At 40.9% G+C, this 17,323-nt stretch overlaps 1 protein-coding gene across 1 annotated transcript in view; it reads left to right on the top strand.

The window, feature by feature from the left end:
- The first annotated feature begins 1,929 nt into the window (after positions 1 to 1,929).
- The window catches only part of CDK6 (cyclin dependent kinase 6), a 246,911-nt gene continuing 231,517 nt past the window's right edge, over positions 1,930 to 17,323 (top strand). The window contains exon 1 of the mRNA XM_042966501.1: positions 1,930 to 2,173. Coding sequence (XP_042822435.1) covers positions 1,941 to 2,173 — 233 coding nt within the window. The 5' untranslated portion in view covers positions 1,930 to 1,940. The remainder of the gene's footprint in view (positions 2,174 to 17,323) is intronic.

Genomic DNA, 17,323 nt, shown 5'->3' with positions numbered 1-17,323 from the left:
TGTGTGGCCCTTTGCCTGGCTCAGACCCCTGTGCAGGCCCTGGGGGGGGGGGGGGGTCTTGTTCCTTGGCTCCTCCAGGATTCGCCTTCACTTTCTAAGGAGAGTTTCGAATGGAGTGAGTGTGAGGGGCTCTGCCCTCGCTGAGGTCCCTTCTGCCCGCACACCGTAGGGATCGCGCCATTTGTTTCTTTAATTCCTGGCAGAAGGCGAGCGGGCCAGAAGTTGCGGGGCAGGTAATTCCAAGGCGTCCCGGGAATTCCGGACACGCGGCCGGCGTGGTGAATGCCCCGCCGAGGCCGCGGCGGCCGTGGGTTGGAGGCTCCCTAGGTCCTGGATTGCAACTCAATGGGGAAGGAAAGTGTGCCCCTCCCCTAGCCCCCTCCCCGCACTTTGTTGTGCGGAGGGCTGGGGGAGGTGGTGCGTTTGGCCTCTGATAAGACCAGGCCTTAAGCCGAAAGAGGAATGGAGCAGCCTCCTCTGCTACTTACTTCAGAGACGATCCAGGGAGTGGGAAAAGGTTCTGGAGTCCTGGCCCGGAGGACGCAGCCCCTTCTCTCTCACCCCCAAGGCTTGGCATTTACACCCCCCTACTTCCAGCCTTTTTAAGACGAGGTTAAGTTTTGTTGAGGTTGAAATTAGTTGAAAATTTCAGGGCGAGTCACGGTTATGTTACCTTCTTCCCGAAGTTATTCAAGGAGATGACAAGCGAAAGAGCGGCGAATACCCTTTTCTCCCACCCTTATGGTCCCGTGGGCGACTCCCCCTCCAGGGCCCCAGCGTTCCTCCACTCTCGAGTAGCGGGAGCCTCAGCCCTCCCCGACCCCCATGGGTTTCCACCAGGGAGGTCCTCCGAGTCGGAGAAAGAATTCCGTTTCCAATCCAGACTCCTTTACCCCAAAAAGACCATTTGTGTGTGCAAGTCGTTTTTAAATGTCTCCTCGTAGAAAAACTGAAAGTAGAAAGAAAGGAAGCAATTTCCGAGCAGATGTCTGACCACCCCTTCTCGCACACTCCCAGCATCGGGTTACAGGGTCCTGGGAGCCCCCACCCACATTCTGCAGCCCCACACCGATGGACCCACAGTCTCTGCACAGCAGCCTGGGTACGACCCCTGAAAGACCCACGGCACCCTGGGAGCCCCACTCCCTGCACGTCCAGGCCCGAGGAGGTGGGGTGGGTAGCAGTACAACACAATGATGTAGGGATAAATATTAAGCCGTGACATTGACGTGCCCAGCACCTCCCCTCCCCCGCGCTCCCGGCACACTCTGGGCTGATCGGCACGCCCCCTCCCGTCCACTGCGTCCCGCGCCGCTCGCTCATCCCCGAGGGGCCCCTGCAACCTCTCCGCGCGAAGACGGCTCCAGCTCTGCAGGGAAAGAAAAGTAACTTCGCTTTTCTCGGAGGAACCAGGAAGGATTAAGCAGCCTGGGAGAGGGCAGGAGCGCACAGAGGGTAGCGACGGGGGCTTTTATGAAGGAGGAGGAGGGGAGTCTGCGGGGACCCGGAGGAAGGCGCTTGGGATGTCTGATTGCACTTTTTCTTGTCCTCCCGTCTCTTCTTTTAGGTGGAATGATTGTGGACTGAGACGCGCTGGGGCATAGGCTATGTAATCGCCTCGGTGTCTGTGCAGAGGACTGCGCTTCGGGGAGGGAAGAGGAGGGATCGGCTCGCTCCTTGGCGACTCGGCAGGCGGAGTTTCGCGGCGGCACCGGGGTTGCGCCCGCCCGCGGGGAGGTCGCTCCATCCAGCCCCAGCAGCCGCGAGAGCCGGAGCGCGGGAGAGCGGTAGTCGGCGGGGGCGAGGGAGAGCGAGACCGAGCTCCGGGGCGTGAGGGAGCGGGCCGGGAAGTCCGGGAGGAGGCGAGCGGCGGCCGAGAGCGAGCCGAGCGCGCCCCCCGCCCGTCCCAGCGGCGCCGCGCCGGGCGGCGTCCAGACGGCATGGAGAAGGACGGCCTGAGCCGCGCGGACCAGCAGTACGAGTGCGTGGCGGAGATCGGGGAGGGCGCCTATGGAAAGGTGTTCAAGGCCCGGGACCTGAAGAACGGAGGCCGGTTCGTGGCGCTGAAGCGTGTGCGGGTGCAGACAGGCGAGGAGGGCATGCCGCTCTCCACCATCCGCGAGGTGGCGGTGCTGAGGCACCTGGAGACCTTCGAGCACCCCAACGTGGTCAGGTGAGCGGGGGAGCGGCGCCCTCGCCGTCGGAGGCCGCGCGCGCCGGGGGAGGGCCAGGGATCCTCGGGGCCGGGACGCTGCCAGGCCGGAGGGCGGCAGGGGAGGCATGGCGCGACCCGTTGCCCTTACAGAGTGAGAGTAAGTTATGTGGACAGAGCCGCAAGCCAGAGAGGGTGACCTTGCCAGACAGCGAGCAGAAAGACAAGTCAGGAAATGTGACCTGCGCAGGCTTCCCTGCCGCTGTGCAAGTTCTGCGTATTCTCCCTGCTGGCCCTGAAAGAGGGTCCAGGAAGTTGGGTGCCTTTTAGGGACAGAACGAGCCAAGCTGAGACGTGCCCTGCCAGCCCCCGCATAGTTTCCCTAGCCATTGGGGAATTTTTGAGAGGCTGAGAATAAGAGAAGTAGCAGGATGCGGTGAAAATTGGGATGAAAATTTTCTTGGTAGAGCTTCGTTTAAATAAGGTTTAAAAATGTAGAAGCATAAAAATATTTTTGCCAATCACATCCAGTTTTTCTTTAAAGTTATATAATGAAAAATAAGCATCAAACAGGGTGGCCTAAGAAACTTCTTCCAAAAATGTTGCCTATTAGAGTGTATTACTTTATGTCTCTGGGTCAGCATAGTCTTTAGACTACTTCTCAAAAGTAGTGATGTTGAGTCCAAGATGTGGAATCTTTAGATTCCAAGTGTTCTGCTTTTGCTTTTTCTGGAGGGGTTGTGGCAAGTGGATGGAGAGACAGCATTTCTTAAAGCCTCTCCTGTGTGGTAACCAGTAATTCAAGTGTGTGTGACTACGATAATGGTGTTTTCTTAGTGATCCTGGAATTTCCCCATTGTGTGGTTGACATTGTGTGGTGTGTCATCCTTTTCTTTTCTAAGCAGATATGTGTAGTTTTTGTTTTTTTTTAATTTTTTTTTCAACGTTTTTTATTTATTTTTGGGACAGAGAGAGACAGAGCATGAACGGGGGAGGGGCAGAGAGAGAGGGAGACACAGAATCAGAAACAGGCTCCAGGCTCCGAGCCATCAGCCCAGAGCCTGACGCGGGGCTCGAACTCACGGACCGCGAGATCGTGACCTGGCTGAAGTCGGACGCTTAACCGACTGCGCCACCCAGGCGCCCCAGATATGTGTAGTTTTAAGTAAAAAAGGAATGCACAGAAACTTGTACAAATTCGGGTGTGATTTTACCTGTCCACTCTCAACCATAGTGTGTTGGAAAAAGGAGGTCTTGGGTATTCTTCCTGTCTTCTCATCTATGAGGGGATTCTGTTCAACAAATACATGCCTACTATGTGCGCTGTGGATGAAATTATGTAAACAAACACAGCTAAATATTTTTGTAAAAAGTCCAGCAATTTAACATTAGTCATCAAAGTCAAGAGACCCAAGACTGACCTTTGAAATACCAAGCCCTCTAGAGACTCAGGGAGCCCAAGTGTCTACAAAATCTTCCTGGGAGGTTTTAACTTGTGTCCCCTTATCCTAGGCTGTTTGATTTGTGTGGTGCTTTGTTCCCAACACAGACTAAGCCTAGAAGGCTGCAAAGAATCATAAATACGTAAAAAAGGTAATAAATGGCTATGAAAATAGGACCCCCATTATACCTCTGCTTTAGCCAGTTGAGGAGAGGGGCAAAGGAAAATGAGACCAGGAGAATGAGTGTTTTAGGAAGTTGGGATTATACATAACAGCAACAGGTGACCTTTTGTGCATGTTTTCTTTGTTGCAAACCGACAAAAACTCTTCTGGTGAATCTTTGTGATGTTGGAGGGGAAAGGGGTGAGTACATTTTGTCCCCTGTAATTTAGGTATATTCCTGGAAGAATCACTTAGGTTCTTCCCAGAATTTTAGGATCAAAGTTCTTGTTTTATTTTGTCTGTTGCCTATGGGGAGTGTCCAGTTTTTTACATGTAGATAAATAAAATACTGTCCTTCCAGCATAGAGGCATTATAGAGGCACTCCTGTGTAACACTGTTTTTTACAAAGCACTACCTTTAACAGCAGGATGGTTGTTTTTGATATAGTGTTGGTAGATTTTGGCTAATCTATCTTATTCTCTTGATTTATACTCTTGAAATTGGTATGTCTTCAGAGATTTCTAACTGACCCGTGACTTGAATTCCGTACTGAGAAATTTCAGGAGGCTATACTCAAATTGAAGGTGAAGATATCTAAAGGTTTTCTAAAATTATTTTTACAGGTTAAGTGGTGATGATGATGCCTACCTCTTAAGAGTTGTGAGTAGGAGCTGAGATGGTGTATATGAGAGCAGTTTAAATTTAAAAATGCTTCAGGTGTCCAAGTGTTATTTGTTTTCATGCTGATTAGTGGGCCTGTTGCCTCCAAACAGGTTCCCAGTAAAATATCAGTTCACCTGACCTTTTCTATAAAGCAAATCATACTCAAACCCAGACATTAGAGGCTCTGGAACCAAGAAACTACTTGGATAGAATGAGCCTTTGGTTTGTCAGAAAAGACCCATCAGTCCTATGCCATGAAATTCAGTGGCACTTGAAAAAAAATTATTGATGATGTCATCTTCATGAGCTACATATCTCCATTCCATTTTGTTTCCTTCCTGTTTCTTCTCTTTGCCTCTGCCTTGGGGCAATCTTTGGTCCCCATGACTTCCTTAAGTAGACTAGGAATTCCAGATTTTGAAGATTGCTAATATTTGTTCAGGCAGGGTTGGGAAATCAAGGACAGGTAACAACAATTCTTTTCCTTCCAAGGGAGAGTTGTCAAAGTTGGACCCCCAAACCTGTGACTTATTGGTGCCCCACAGTGTCAGCTTTACAATGCTAGGGCTGGTTCTTAAAAGGTTTCTTAAAAGGACAGATATCTCTGTAAGTGCCTTCAAGTCATAAGTAATTGATCAGAATTATAGGCCCTTCCCACAGGTAGTTAAGCCTCTAAGCTTGAAGGGGCATCATAAATATATTAGTTTTTTCAAACATTTAAGAATTAATTTTGATGGATTTGCCAGAAAGGCTGACTTGTTATTGTTGGCACTGATACTGCCTGTATGCACAGGGATAATGACTTGAAATTCTTGTTTACCTGTGCTGGATGTATCCCAGGCCCAGGCTTGATCAGCCAATCACTGTCTAGCATGTTAATTTACTCTTATTTTACAGTTGGTAATCCTAAATCCTAGAGCATTTGCCAAAATCAGACTTCTGTGTGAGCCTATGTTGGAGCTTCTATACTCCACAAAGGAATCGTTTTACCTTCTGACCTAAATATATATAGGTTAAAATGTATATATATGTTTAAGCAGCAGTCTGTTGATTCACCAAATATTTATTGATGGCCTATCATGTACCAGACACTGCTAGTAGTTCTTTTTTCTCTTCAAAAATTCACTTCTCTTTATTTCCGTTGGCTTGTTGTGCTATGTTTAGACTAACTAGTTTTATGAAACAACTAATATTTGTTATGATTTAGTTATCAAGAATTTGCTGATTGAATAAGACAGCCAAAACACGAATCAGAATCAAATGCTTTTTATAAATTTTTTTAATGTTTAGTTATTTCTGAGAGAGAGACAGACAGAGTGTGAGCAGGGGAGGGGCAGAGAGAAAGAGGGAGACACAGAATCTGAAGCAGGCTCCGGGCTCTGAGCTGTCAGCACAGAGCCTGACGTGGGGCTCGAACTCATGAACCATGAGATCATGACCTGAGCTAAAGTCAGACGCTTAACCAACTGTGTCACCCAGGCACTCCTGAATCAAATGCTTTTCAAAGATTAACTTTCACCTTAGGGACAGATGTACAAATAGATTGCTACAAGAAGATATTGATGTGTAACTAACAGATAGGAACATTTGGGCTCCATGTATTTAACAAGGATTAGGAAGGACCTACTATTTAAAAACCATGGGGGTTAGGTGCTGGGAAAGATGCTTGGGTAAATCACTTCTCTCAAGTAATTCCCGGCCTGGTGTTTGAAGGAATAAGATGATCATCAAACCCTGATACTTGATGGTGGTGTGTCATTACAAAGATACTGGTAAGCGCTACCAGCCTTGTCCCCAGGTATTAAATGTGTTAGTGTAAGTGTAATTCAAATTCAGGTACTGGTTCAGAAACTCAAGGTGAATTTTCCAATTTTCTTTTTATTTAAAAAAATTTATTTAGGGGCGCCTGGGTGGCTCAGTCGGTTGAGCATCTGACTTCAGCTCAGGTCATGGTCTTGCAGTTCGTGAGTTCGAGCCCCTTGTCGGGCTTTGTGCTAACAAACAGCTCAGAGCCTGGAGCCTGCTTCAGATTCTGTATCTCTCTCTCTCTTTCTCTCTCTCTCTCCCGCTCCTCTGCTCATGCTCTGCCTCTGTCTCTCAAAAATAAATAAATGTTAAGAAATTTTGAAAATTTATTTATTTTTAATATTTTTTTATTTTAAGCTTATTTATTTACCTTGATAGAGAGCATGCGAGCAGGGAGAGGGACAGAGAGAAAGGAGAGAGAGAATCCCAAGCGGGCTCTGCACTATCAGCATGCAGCCCGATGCAAGGCTCGATCTCCCAAACCATGAGATCATGACCTGAGCTGAAATCAAGAGTTGGACACTTAACTGACTGAGCCACCCAGGTGCACCCAATTTTCTCTTTTTAAAGATCTTAGTAATGTATAACATAAAAAGAAAATAAAAATATTATTTTCTCTAGGAAAACCTAATCATTAATAGGGTAGAAGAAACCTGGCATGTTGATGCAGCAAAAAGCTGACCCTTCAGGTGGATTAGTTCATGGGAACCCTTCTGAATAGAAGTGTTATCTTGCAGATAAAGAATATGTTTCTTCGGGCTTGTTTTAGTGAAAGCAGGAAACACAGGAGTTTACTTTTCTTTTTAAGTTTCAGTATGTTAGAAGTAAGTTTGGTCCTTCCTTCTCTAAGAGTTCTTGAAAAGTTTCCAATTTATCAAGGTTATTTAATAAATAAGCATTTTCCCAGTTATGTTCTGCCCATGCCTTGTTGCTGCAGAAGAATTTGGTAATGCTGAATTGTTGGCCTTGTGCTTATATTCTTTTTTACACAACTGTTACCACCCTGGAATTATTAGAATTTCCCTATTAAGGAGGAAATGGATTACAGGAGGGAAACTTGTATAAACTTGAATATCTCTTGGTGTATTTCCCTATGTTTAAGACATGGACAAGTGAATATCTATGAAAACAGGTTCCTTGTTAAAAGTAAATTATCTTTTTTTTTTTTAATGCCTCACTATAAATGATTCCCTAAGAATGTTTTTTCATATTGAAACATCTAATTCTTATGCTATGTCATTGTAAACTCATGGGTATTAGAGTTGGAAAGACTTTGGAAGTCTTTCAGCCCTTTTATGGTATAGATCAAGAAACTAAGGCTCAGAGGTTAAGCAATTTGTCTATTGTGCCATTTTTTTTTTTTTTATTGTGCCATTTTTAAGTGGTTGACTTGTTCTAAAATCTGAGTAGCAATTTTTAAAAAATTCTTTGTTTGTTTGATGGAAGAAGTTAAGCAAGTGAGTACATTTCTAGTTTGGAAAAAAAGAACTATATGTAGATAAAGGTAATGATTTGCCAGGAATAAATGACATATCAATTCAGGAAACTCCTGAATTCTACGGTGTGCCCTACTGAAGTTTGTGTGTAAAAAGTGATTATCTATTAAATTCTGCCATTAAGGAATTTGGGTAATAACTATGATCGTATAAACAGCTATAGTTAAAAAATAACGTAGGTTAATAATGTACTTAAATAAGTAATAATAGTGAATTCATTTTAAGGAAAACGATGGAAAAAATCTAAATGCTTGTCTGATGAATGAACTATCACATAATGTGGCTCTGGCATCTACTACCCATTTAATGAAATAAACACCATAATACTTGAAAATTAGGCAGCATAACAACCTGGAGACCTATGAGCAAATATGGTACTAATGCTTCTTGAAGAACTGATCGTACTATTGCTTTATTTGTCATGAGGTTCAGTGAGCTTGTCTTCCTAGGAAGGAAATGTGTGAGTTTCTTGGCGTAATAGAACATGACAGAAATGAAATCTGGGTGCAGGAGGTTTGGTAATAGGACAAGGTAGTGTGCATGGTGTTGGGCTTTGTCCAGTGGCCAAGAAGCAGCATTGAAAATGGACACTGGTGGTTGGTAGCAAGCGTGCCTACATAAAGGTCATCACCATCTGTGATGATCTATAGATGCTAAGTCTGCAGGTAGGTCAGCAGTCAGAGGGAGGAGTTTTATAAGAGACACTGGCCAGTTGTTTTAAATATCGCCAGTTTGCTGCCATACTTGCTTTTATTTTACTATCTGCACACGTAGCTCTCTGTTGAGAAATGAAGTAAAAGTACCTTAAGACATGTGGCAAGGGGGCACCTGGGTGGCTCAGTCGGTTAGGTGGCCGACTTTGGCTCAGGTCATGATCTCATGGTTCATGAGTTCGAGCCCCGCGTTGGGCTCTGTGCAGACAGTTCGGGGCCTGGAGCCTGCTTCAGAATCTGTGACACCCCCCCACCCCCCTTTGTCCCCTCCGCAGCTCATGCTCTGTCTCTGAAATATAATAAAATAAAAATAAATAAACATTAAATAAACATTAAAAAAATTTAAAAAAAAAGATATGGGGCAAGAATCTGTGTGAGTACCTAGTAGTAGCCTGGAGGTCCATTTGGGATAGGATAATTATTAAACATTTAGTAGTTTACCTAAATTTGGGCTACTGTTGTTGGCTTTGTCATTTAGGCAATGATTTTAATTTTTAATTCTTATCATCTGGCTTTCCTAAAGGATTTTAATGCAGTAGAATTAGAATTACAGTATATGGATTTTTGAATTGGAAGGAATCTTAGATATAACCTAGTCCAAACCCCTTTGATTTGTGTAGGAATTGTTTTGTAAATATGTAAAACAATTGTCTTGTTTTTAGTCAACCGTTTTATTCCACAGTTATATGCATTTTAGATCCAAATTGAGGATGACCAAGGTTCAGACGCAGGTTTATATCCAATGTTTGCAGGACTCATGGTCATTGCATGTCAGAAAACTCCCATTGGGGGCGCCAGGGTGGCTTAGTCAGTTGAGCATCCTACTCCTGATTTCAGCTCAGGTCATGATCCCATGCCTCTGCCCCTCTCCCCACACTTGTGGCTCTCCTTCTCTCTCTCTACAAACAATAAAAATTTTAAAAAGAAAACACTTCCTTGGGTTGTAAAAAGTGTTTTCAGTTTAATGATTTTGCATTTTATCTGACTTGAGTACAGGATTATGTCTTTTATATCTATAAAAAACAATGTCTGTAACCATGAGTTACCCGGTATGTATTTCCTGAATGAATGAAGTAGAATAAATTAAATTATAAACCCCCAGATGAGAATTTCTCATCCTTTAGAGCTGGATACAGCATTAGCAAGTATTTCTGGCTAAACACTGGGAGATGATTGGGTATTAACTGCGATGCATCTGCACGCCAAGACTGTTTAGTAAGAACCTTCAAATACTTCTATCCATTTTTAAATTATACAAAACCCATGTTTTGTCTTCAGTACTAGTTTGGTCTTTGGTAGGATTTTCTTGTGTTCTTCCTGTGCATTTGCTACATGTATCCTCCAGGCAGACTGACTACTCTGTATATGCCCCTTGCCATCCACCTCTGCAGCTTTAATTAGGGCTGATTTTGGAATGTGCACTCAGTGCTCTTCCCTGTACTACTGTTTCCACCTGTTGAAATGCTACCCATCCTTCAGAGCCAAGTTCTGATGCCACCCTTTTTGTGTGTGGTGTACTCCTTAATACCTACATTTGGATAAAATTTGTTTCCTTTGAACCTCGACATCTTTGAACTTCCTTTATGACATTTAGTATATGTCTGCCCTTTTAAATTATTACATCTGTTATATAAAATATAATCTTAATTTTCTGCTCCACTCACCCTCTTATGGTCCTCTAAGACCCAGAAAGTGTCTCGTGGTCATGTTCACTTACATTCTACATCCAGTAGAAATAAAGTGAATAAATGAACACATGCATGAAATAATAGAAAAAAGGTTCAATTATTAAGGAGGGAACCATTTGGATTATTTCCATCAAATGAATATTAATACTAAAGAGTGTCAAATAAAGAGGGAGAAGGATCTGTATATAGAATTATACTTAACTTGGTTTCCTGGGAATAATAAAAAATGCTGAAAAGAGAACATTTCATTTTTGTTTTACTCCAATCTATATAGTTTATATTGAAGTGAGTTTCTTTTTTTTTTAATACGAAATTTATTGTCAAATTGGTTTCCATACAACACTCAGTGCTCATCCCAACAGGTGCCCTCCTCAATGCCCATCACCCACTTTCCCCTCCCTTCCACCCCTCATCAACCCTCAGTTTATTCTCAGTTTTAAGAGTCTCTTAAGGTTTGCCTCCTTCCCTCTTTGTAACATTTTTCCCCCTTCCCCTCCCCCATGGTCTTCTGTTAAGTTTCTCAAGATCCAGGTAAGAGTGAAAACATATAGTCTTTTTCTGTATGACTTATTTCACTTAGCATAACACTCTCCAGTTCCATCCATGTTGCTACAAAAGGCATTTCATTCTTTCTCATTGCCAAGTAGTATTCCATTGTATATATAAACCACAACTTCTTTATCCATTCATTAGTTGATGGACATTTAGGCTCTTTCCATAATTTGGCTATTGTTGAAAGTGCTGCTATAAACATTGGGGTACAAGTGCCCCTATGCATCAGCACTCCTGTATCCCTTGGGTAAATTCCTAGCAGCGCTATTGCTGGGTCATAGGGTAGTTCTATTTTTAATTTTTTGAGGAACCTCCACACTGTTTTCCATAGCGGCTGCACCAGTTTGCATTCCCACCAACAGTGCAAGAGGGTTCCCGTTTCTCCACTATTGAAGTGAGTTTCAAAATTTAAGTAATTTCCATAGTTAACTGTATAGTCGTGGACTTATAGATTGTACAGAAAACATCAACATTAGGAAGTGTGTATACATTCAGTAAAAGCTGAAAATGATTTGAACATTTTTAAATATAACAATGGAAGGTATTCTGAATCCATTCAGTTGCTTGAATTATTTTGTTTTTCCCCCACTAAATTTTAATATTGTTGGCTTTTTTTACTGGAAAAACTCTTAGGAGGAGGAAAATTAAGGAAAACTTTCCTAATATTTTCTAGAAGAATATCAGGATCCTGAGTTCATGAAAACTTTGTCTTCCACTCCATTTCATAATTTGTGTATAGAGAATTTGGATTCCACCTTGACAAACTGGTAGGTTTAGTTAAGTACTCTTCCAGCCAAACTAATTCCAATTCCTCAAGACCTACATGGTTGGGGTGTGTGTGTGTGTCTGTGTGTGTGCACGCATGCGTGCACACACATGTACACACACACGCATGTGTGCATGAGTATGTATCCAGAATAGTTGAATGCAAGATCATGGAAAGAAGGGACTGTGTTTGCTTGTTCCTTTTGCTGTATACTAAGCACTTAGCATGGCAGCTGGCATCTTGTAGTCCAGAATAAATATTTGTGAATGAACGAATAAGTGTGTACAATATGTACTACTTAGAAATTCAGAATTGATTTTTTTTTTTTAGTGAGAATTGGATAATAATGTCTGAAAGCATATGTAAGATCTATAGAATTGAACCAGGTATTTGTTGGTTGTCTGTTATATTCAACATTTTATTAAATATGATTGACTTAAATCTTGAAATATTTATCAAAAAAGTGGTATTAGATCTGGAATTTGTTTCAAAATGGGGTGCAGATAAAGATAAAATAACTTTATCCTTGTTAAAACTGTGGTAGTTCATTGTACTCTTCTCTCTTCATTTGTATATGTTTGAAATTTTCCATCATAATAAGCTTTAAAATGTTCCTAGTCAGTGGAATAGTAGTCCGAGTACTTTCCTTTTGACTTCTTCCACCTGTTGCTGAGTGACCTAGTGTGAATTCCTTAATGTCTCTTCACTGTGGTTTCCCCACCAGAAAATAGGAATTATTACTACTCTTTTGACTTTAGAGAGTTTCTATGATCAAATGAAGTTGTGTGTACGAAGATCAAATGTTACACGAATATCAGGTGTTATTAACAAAATGAATTCTTGCCCTCAAGTTTGTGATTTTGTGGAGGACATGGACATGTACACAGATTTCTATATTGCAGATTGGTAGTATGTACTTTTATTTTTTTCACCTCACAGTGTGAAAGTATGAATGGAGCTAGGTATTTCTGAAAGGACATGTATTGGATTTGCACTAATTATAGTAAAATACTGTCTTTAATCTAGGTATTGGTAATTGGTGTCAAGTTTACCCAGTGCTGTATCCTTTTCATTAATGGATTACTGCAGGAGGGTCCGTGGACAGAATGCTCCTGGGAACACATTGTCAAAACTGAAGGGAGCTTGATGATTTCTTTTGTATTTCACTATTCAAATTAAGGAGAGGTTGAATTCTTTGCTTGTTGTCTCTCTCTCTTTTAAAGATTTTGTTTTATTTTATTTTTTTAAATGTTTATTTTTGAGAGAGAGCAGGGGAGAGAGAGGGGAGACAGAGGATCTGAAGTGAGCTCTGTGCTGACAGCAGAAAGACCAATGCAGGGCTCGAATTCAAGATCATGACCAGAGCTCAGACTCTTAACCTACTGATCCACCCAGGTGCCCCTAAAGATTTTATATTTACATAATCTCTTCACCCAACATGGAGCTTGAATTCATGACCTGGAGATCAAGACCCTCACACTCTTCTGACTGAGCTGGCCAGGCACCCTCTCTCTCTCTTTCTGTTTTTAAATTTCAAATCTGAAGTGGAATTATTCCTTTTTATGTCACACATTGGCATTTAAAAAAATGTTTATTTATTTTTGAGAGAGAGAGAGCATGAGCAGGGGAGGGACAAAAAAAGAGGGAGGCACAGAATCCGAAGCAGGTTCCAAGCTCCCAGCTGTCAGCACGGAACCTGATGTGGGGCTTGAACTGAAAAACCGCAAGATCATGACCTGAGCTGAAGTTGGATACCTAACTGACTGTGCCACTCAGGCGCCCCACACATTGGCACTTTTGCTTGTTCACTTTCTGAGGCTCTTCTTGGCATGCCTGGCTTATGACATTTGAAATTCTGTTCCGTGTATGCTGCATTTATGTCATTAAGAACTTACATCCACAGAAAAGAAGCAGTTCTCTTTCAGCAGCACTAATCTCTAGTGAATTTTTTTTTGCTTCCTTTTATTTCTGAGTAATTTCATAATTTGTTAGGTATTTCTAACAATATAAAACATTTATTTTTTTCTAAAATGCTTTATTTGTATAAAGTTGGGAACATTAACAGCAACAGAACGAGAGAAACAAAAGATATCTTTGCATTTCGAGGGTACGACTTTTAAATTTTAGGTATTTGGCTCTTAACAATACATTTTTTAAACCTTTTAGTGGAAACCAAGAAGCTATCTGAATAGTTTCAAGTTGGGAGTTTTAGATGATATCATCTACATTTCAACCAGTAGAATCACTTGAAGAAGTTATTAAGTAGTCTTGGGTAAAAATGGGTTGTTTTCTTGTTGAGCCAGGAGAAAACAGGAGAGATTGAAAGCTTGGGCTAGAATGTACTCCCAGTGCTAATCATGAATGCAGTGTATTTAAGTGATGGAAGTCCCCCTTAAAGAACTAGAAAAGCATCCTTTCTTTGAAATAACACACCTTCACACATTAAGACACAAATAAAAAGTTGTGACATCCTGATAGTCATTACAGATTATTTTAAACCCATGGGATTTAATCAGTGGTAATTTAGCTAATTACTAGTTCATTAGAGTAGAACTTGGGGTTGTTGATGGCAGTTGGGTTCTCAACTAATAAACCAGTTAGTAAGGCAAAGAGAAAAAAAGTCTGTTTCAGAGGCATTACTTTCTATCCCTTAAATGTTGGCTGACTCAGAATGATGGGATTGATCTCAAGGAGAACCAGATAAGAGCATGGTTGACTCAGTGGTACCAATTCTAAATCCTAGGAAAACAGGACCTTTGCGATGAGTAAAGAGTAGTATTATTGTTTATGAAAGATGGTAGTTTTTTCCCCATCTTACTTGATAAATTAAAAGGTGGATTTATCATTAGGCAAATAGAGAATGGTCTAGAGATGTATCTTGTGATCTGAAAGGACCATATGCTTTCAAGGTGGGGCAGAAGATGAGCTAAGTTAAGGTAGAGATGAGAGATACGGTGAGGTAAAGCTACAATATGGTGATAGAACCTGGGATAGTTTATGTAAATCTGAAGTTTCTTCAACTTCGAAATCTGAAACCCAGTGATCTGAAAGTAGATGAAAACTGGTATGTTTAGAAAGGCCTCAACCAGTACTTGCTGAAAAAGTAAACTCAGAGTATCATTCTTTAATTACATAATAATGAAATGGAACTTTATTTTCTGATTGCTTTTTCTTGGAGACCTTATTTTAACATTCTTCATATTGTCCTTTGTGCCTAGCACTCAGATTGATGCATGAATTAATGTAGAATGTATGCTTCCCATTAGAACATAAACTTCATATGGGCAGGAACTTTTGTTTGTTTTGTTTACTGTTTTATTCCTAATATCTAGAACAGTGCCTGGCACATAACTCAGTTAATATCTGTTGAGGGACTGACTGAGGGAATAGTTAAACTATGACTACAGATTACTCTTCTTACAGTGATTTTATTGACAGTAAAAATGTAAATTAACATCAAAATTTAGCAGTTATTTTTCTATTCATTTATTAGTATTGCACTTAATAGTCTTTAATAATTATAGTAGTAAATTGGATTCTGACTTAGGAAATCATTGAATAATTTAATGACTAGCAAGTAGATTGGATGCTCAGATATATCCCTTCTAAGCTAGTTCTTCCACTAATATTTTCATTTAAAGTTATAAATATAACTTTAAGAAAAGTTATATTAAAAATATTTATATTAAAAATAATTATATTATAAATATAACTTTAAATGAAAATATTAAGTGGTATCTTAAGTGGTTATATCATTTATAGCAGAATTGATTTAGATGTTTTGATAGAAATTTTAAGATATGGTTTTAGATTCTCTGAGTTATGAGATTTTTATAAAAAGGATTCACATACATTCTCCTAAAGAGTTTGACATAAGCTCTCAAGTCATTGTATAAATGACTATAGCTGCCCTTAGAAGTAATAAAGCCCAAGTGGCCAGTCCCATTGTGAACCTTGCCCCAGTACTCCTATTTGATGCTATAAGACCTTCATTTTCAGCTTAAATCAGTTGATTGTGATCATATAAGAAATCTGGCATTATTTAGTTATAACTGGCTGTAAAGAAAAACGATAATGATAAGAAGAAGAGGGAGGAGGAGATGGGAGAGGAGGGAGGGAGTCAAGGAAGGAAGGGGAGAAGAAAAGGAAGGAAGGAAAAGGAGAAATAGAATAATAGACTAGACTAGACTAGACTAGACTATCAGGTATGTTGCTAGGAGTTGTTACTAAAGTAGAATACCATAAGGCACCTGTGTGGCTCAGTCGGTTAAATGTCTGAGTCTTGGTTTTGGCTCAGGTCATGATCTCGTGGTTTCGTGAATTCAAGCTCCATGTCAGGCTCTGTGCTGGCAGTGTGAAGCCTGCTTAGGATTCTCTCTCTGCCTCTCTCTCTGCCCCTCCCCCACTCATGCTGTCTCTGTCTCTCTCAAAATGAATAAACTTAAAAAAAATTTAAAGTGGAATACCAGGAGAATTTTTTGCATTTTTTTAGTTAAAGCAATTACAGTTTTCTGTTAATTGTTTTGGTTATTATTGCCATGTAGTAAACTGCCCCCAAATTTAGGAGCTTAAAGCAACCATTTTCTTATGCTCAAAAATTCAGCGGGTGGGGAATTCTGACAGAACACAGTGAGAATGGTTATATCTCTGCTTCATGATGTCTGAAGCTTCAACTGGAGATAAAGTAGCAGCTAGAGGTTTGATTCACCTGGAGATGTCTTCACTTTAAAGTTTGTTGTTTCCTGTGGGCAGACTGACGTAGGAGAGGACCTGAACTGGGACTGTGGTCCCACCTGTATTTCCTGTGGTCTGGGGTTCCTCTAGCATCAAGGATTCAGAGTAGTTGGGCTTAAATGGTGGCTCATGGCTCCAAAAGCCAGTCATTGTCCTTAGGAACAGGCGGTGTCATTTCTCCCACATTCTGTTGGTTACAGGTGAGTTGAAAGAGTTATAGATTCCAGGGGAGGGGATGTATATTATCTCTTATTGGAAAGAATGTTAAAGAATTTGTGCACCTCTCTGTTTTTTTGGTTTTTTGTGGGTTTTTTTGGTAATTATGACATTAATTCTTGATGATTAGTACAGAAGATTTATGATAAAAAAGCAAGGCTCCTGCCCCATTTATCCCTACTCCCAGTACACAGGTACAGCTTCTTCTAACTCTGTTTTTGGTGCTTCTAGTAGTTCCATCTGTTAATCTAGATAATATGCTGTGCTCTATTTCTTGATATTTAAACTTAGGATACCTATTGATTTCCTGCTCTGAAAGATGAGGATTTAGCTCATTGAATGCAACTATTTGTCTTCTTTACCTTTTGTTATATAGGGCTATTTTATTTCATATAATAATTTAAGATAATATCCTTAAACATCAATTTTTTTGTTCTTTCATTTTTGGCAGTATCTCTTGATTCTCCACTTAGTAAGAGAAGGGTATTTTATCCCCCTAACCTTTGTATTCCTTTTAACATTACAACTTTTGTCATTTACTTTGTTAAAGCTGTTAAAACATTTGAATTCTCTTCTGCAACCACAACTTTAGGTTCAGTGTTACAACTCTATGAAGTCAAAGGAATCTTTCTTTCTTAAATACAGACATCTGGATTCTCTTTTCTTACTCTACATCACTTTTTAAAAATTGTACTCTATTTTAGTGTAATATTTTTTATTTAGACCATGACATTTTTATACTGTTTGCGTTTTTCCTGGAGTTTACAATTGCCTTTCTATTTTTTCTTGCACTGTTGGCCTTTATCACAGCCTAAACTTTCTTTTCAAACACTTTATCATACCACTCATTTCTATTGAATTGCCTCATTTCCTGAAGTTTTCTCTGAAGTTTTGGTTTACTCTGGGCTAGTTATTTACTATGTCTGATGAAC

This window comes from Panthera tigris, chromosome A2 (genome assembly GCF_018350195.1).
Source record: "Panthera tigris isolate Pti1 chromosome A2, P.tigris_Pti1_mat1.1, whole genome shotgun sequence".
NCBI lineage: Eukaryota > Metazoa > Chordata > Mammalia > Carnivora > Felidae > Panthera > Panthera tigris.
The sequence above is the reverse complement of the archived record's forward strand: the minus strand, read 5'-3'. Positions and strand labels throughout refer to the sequence as shown.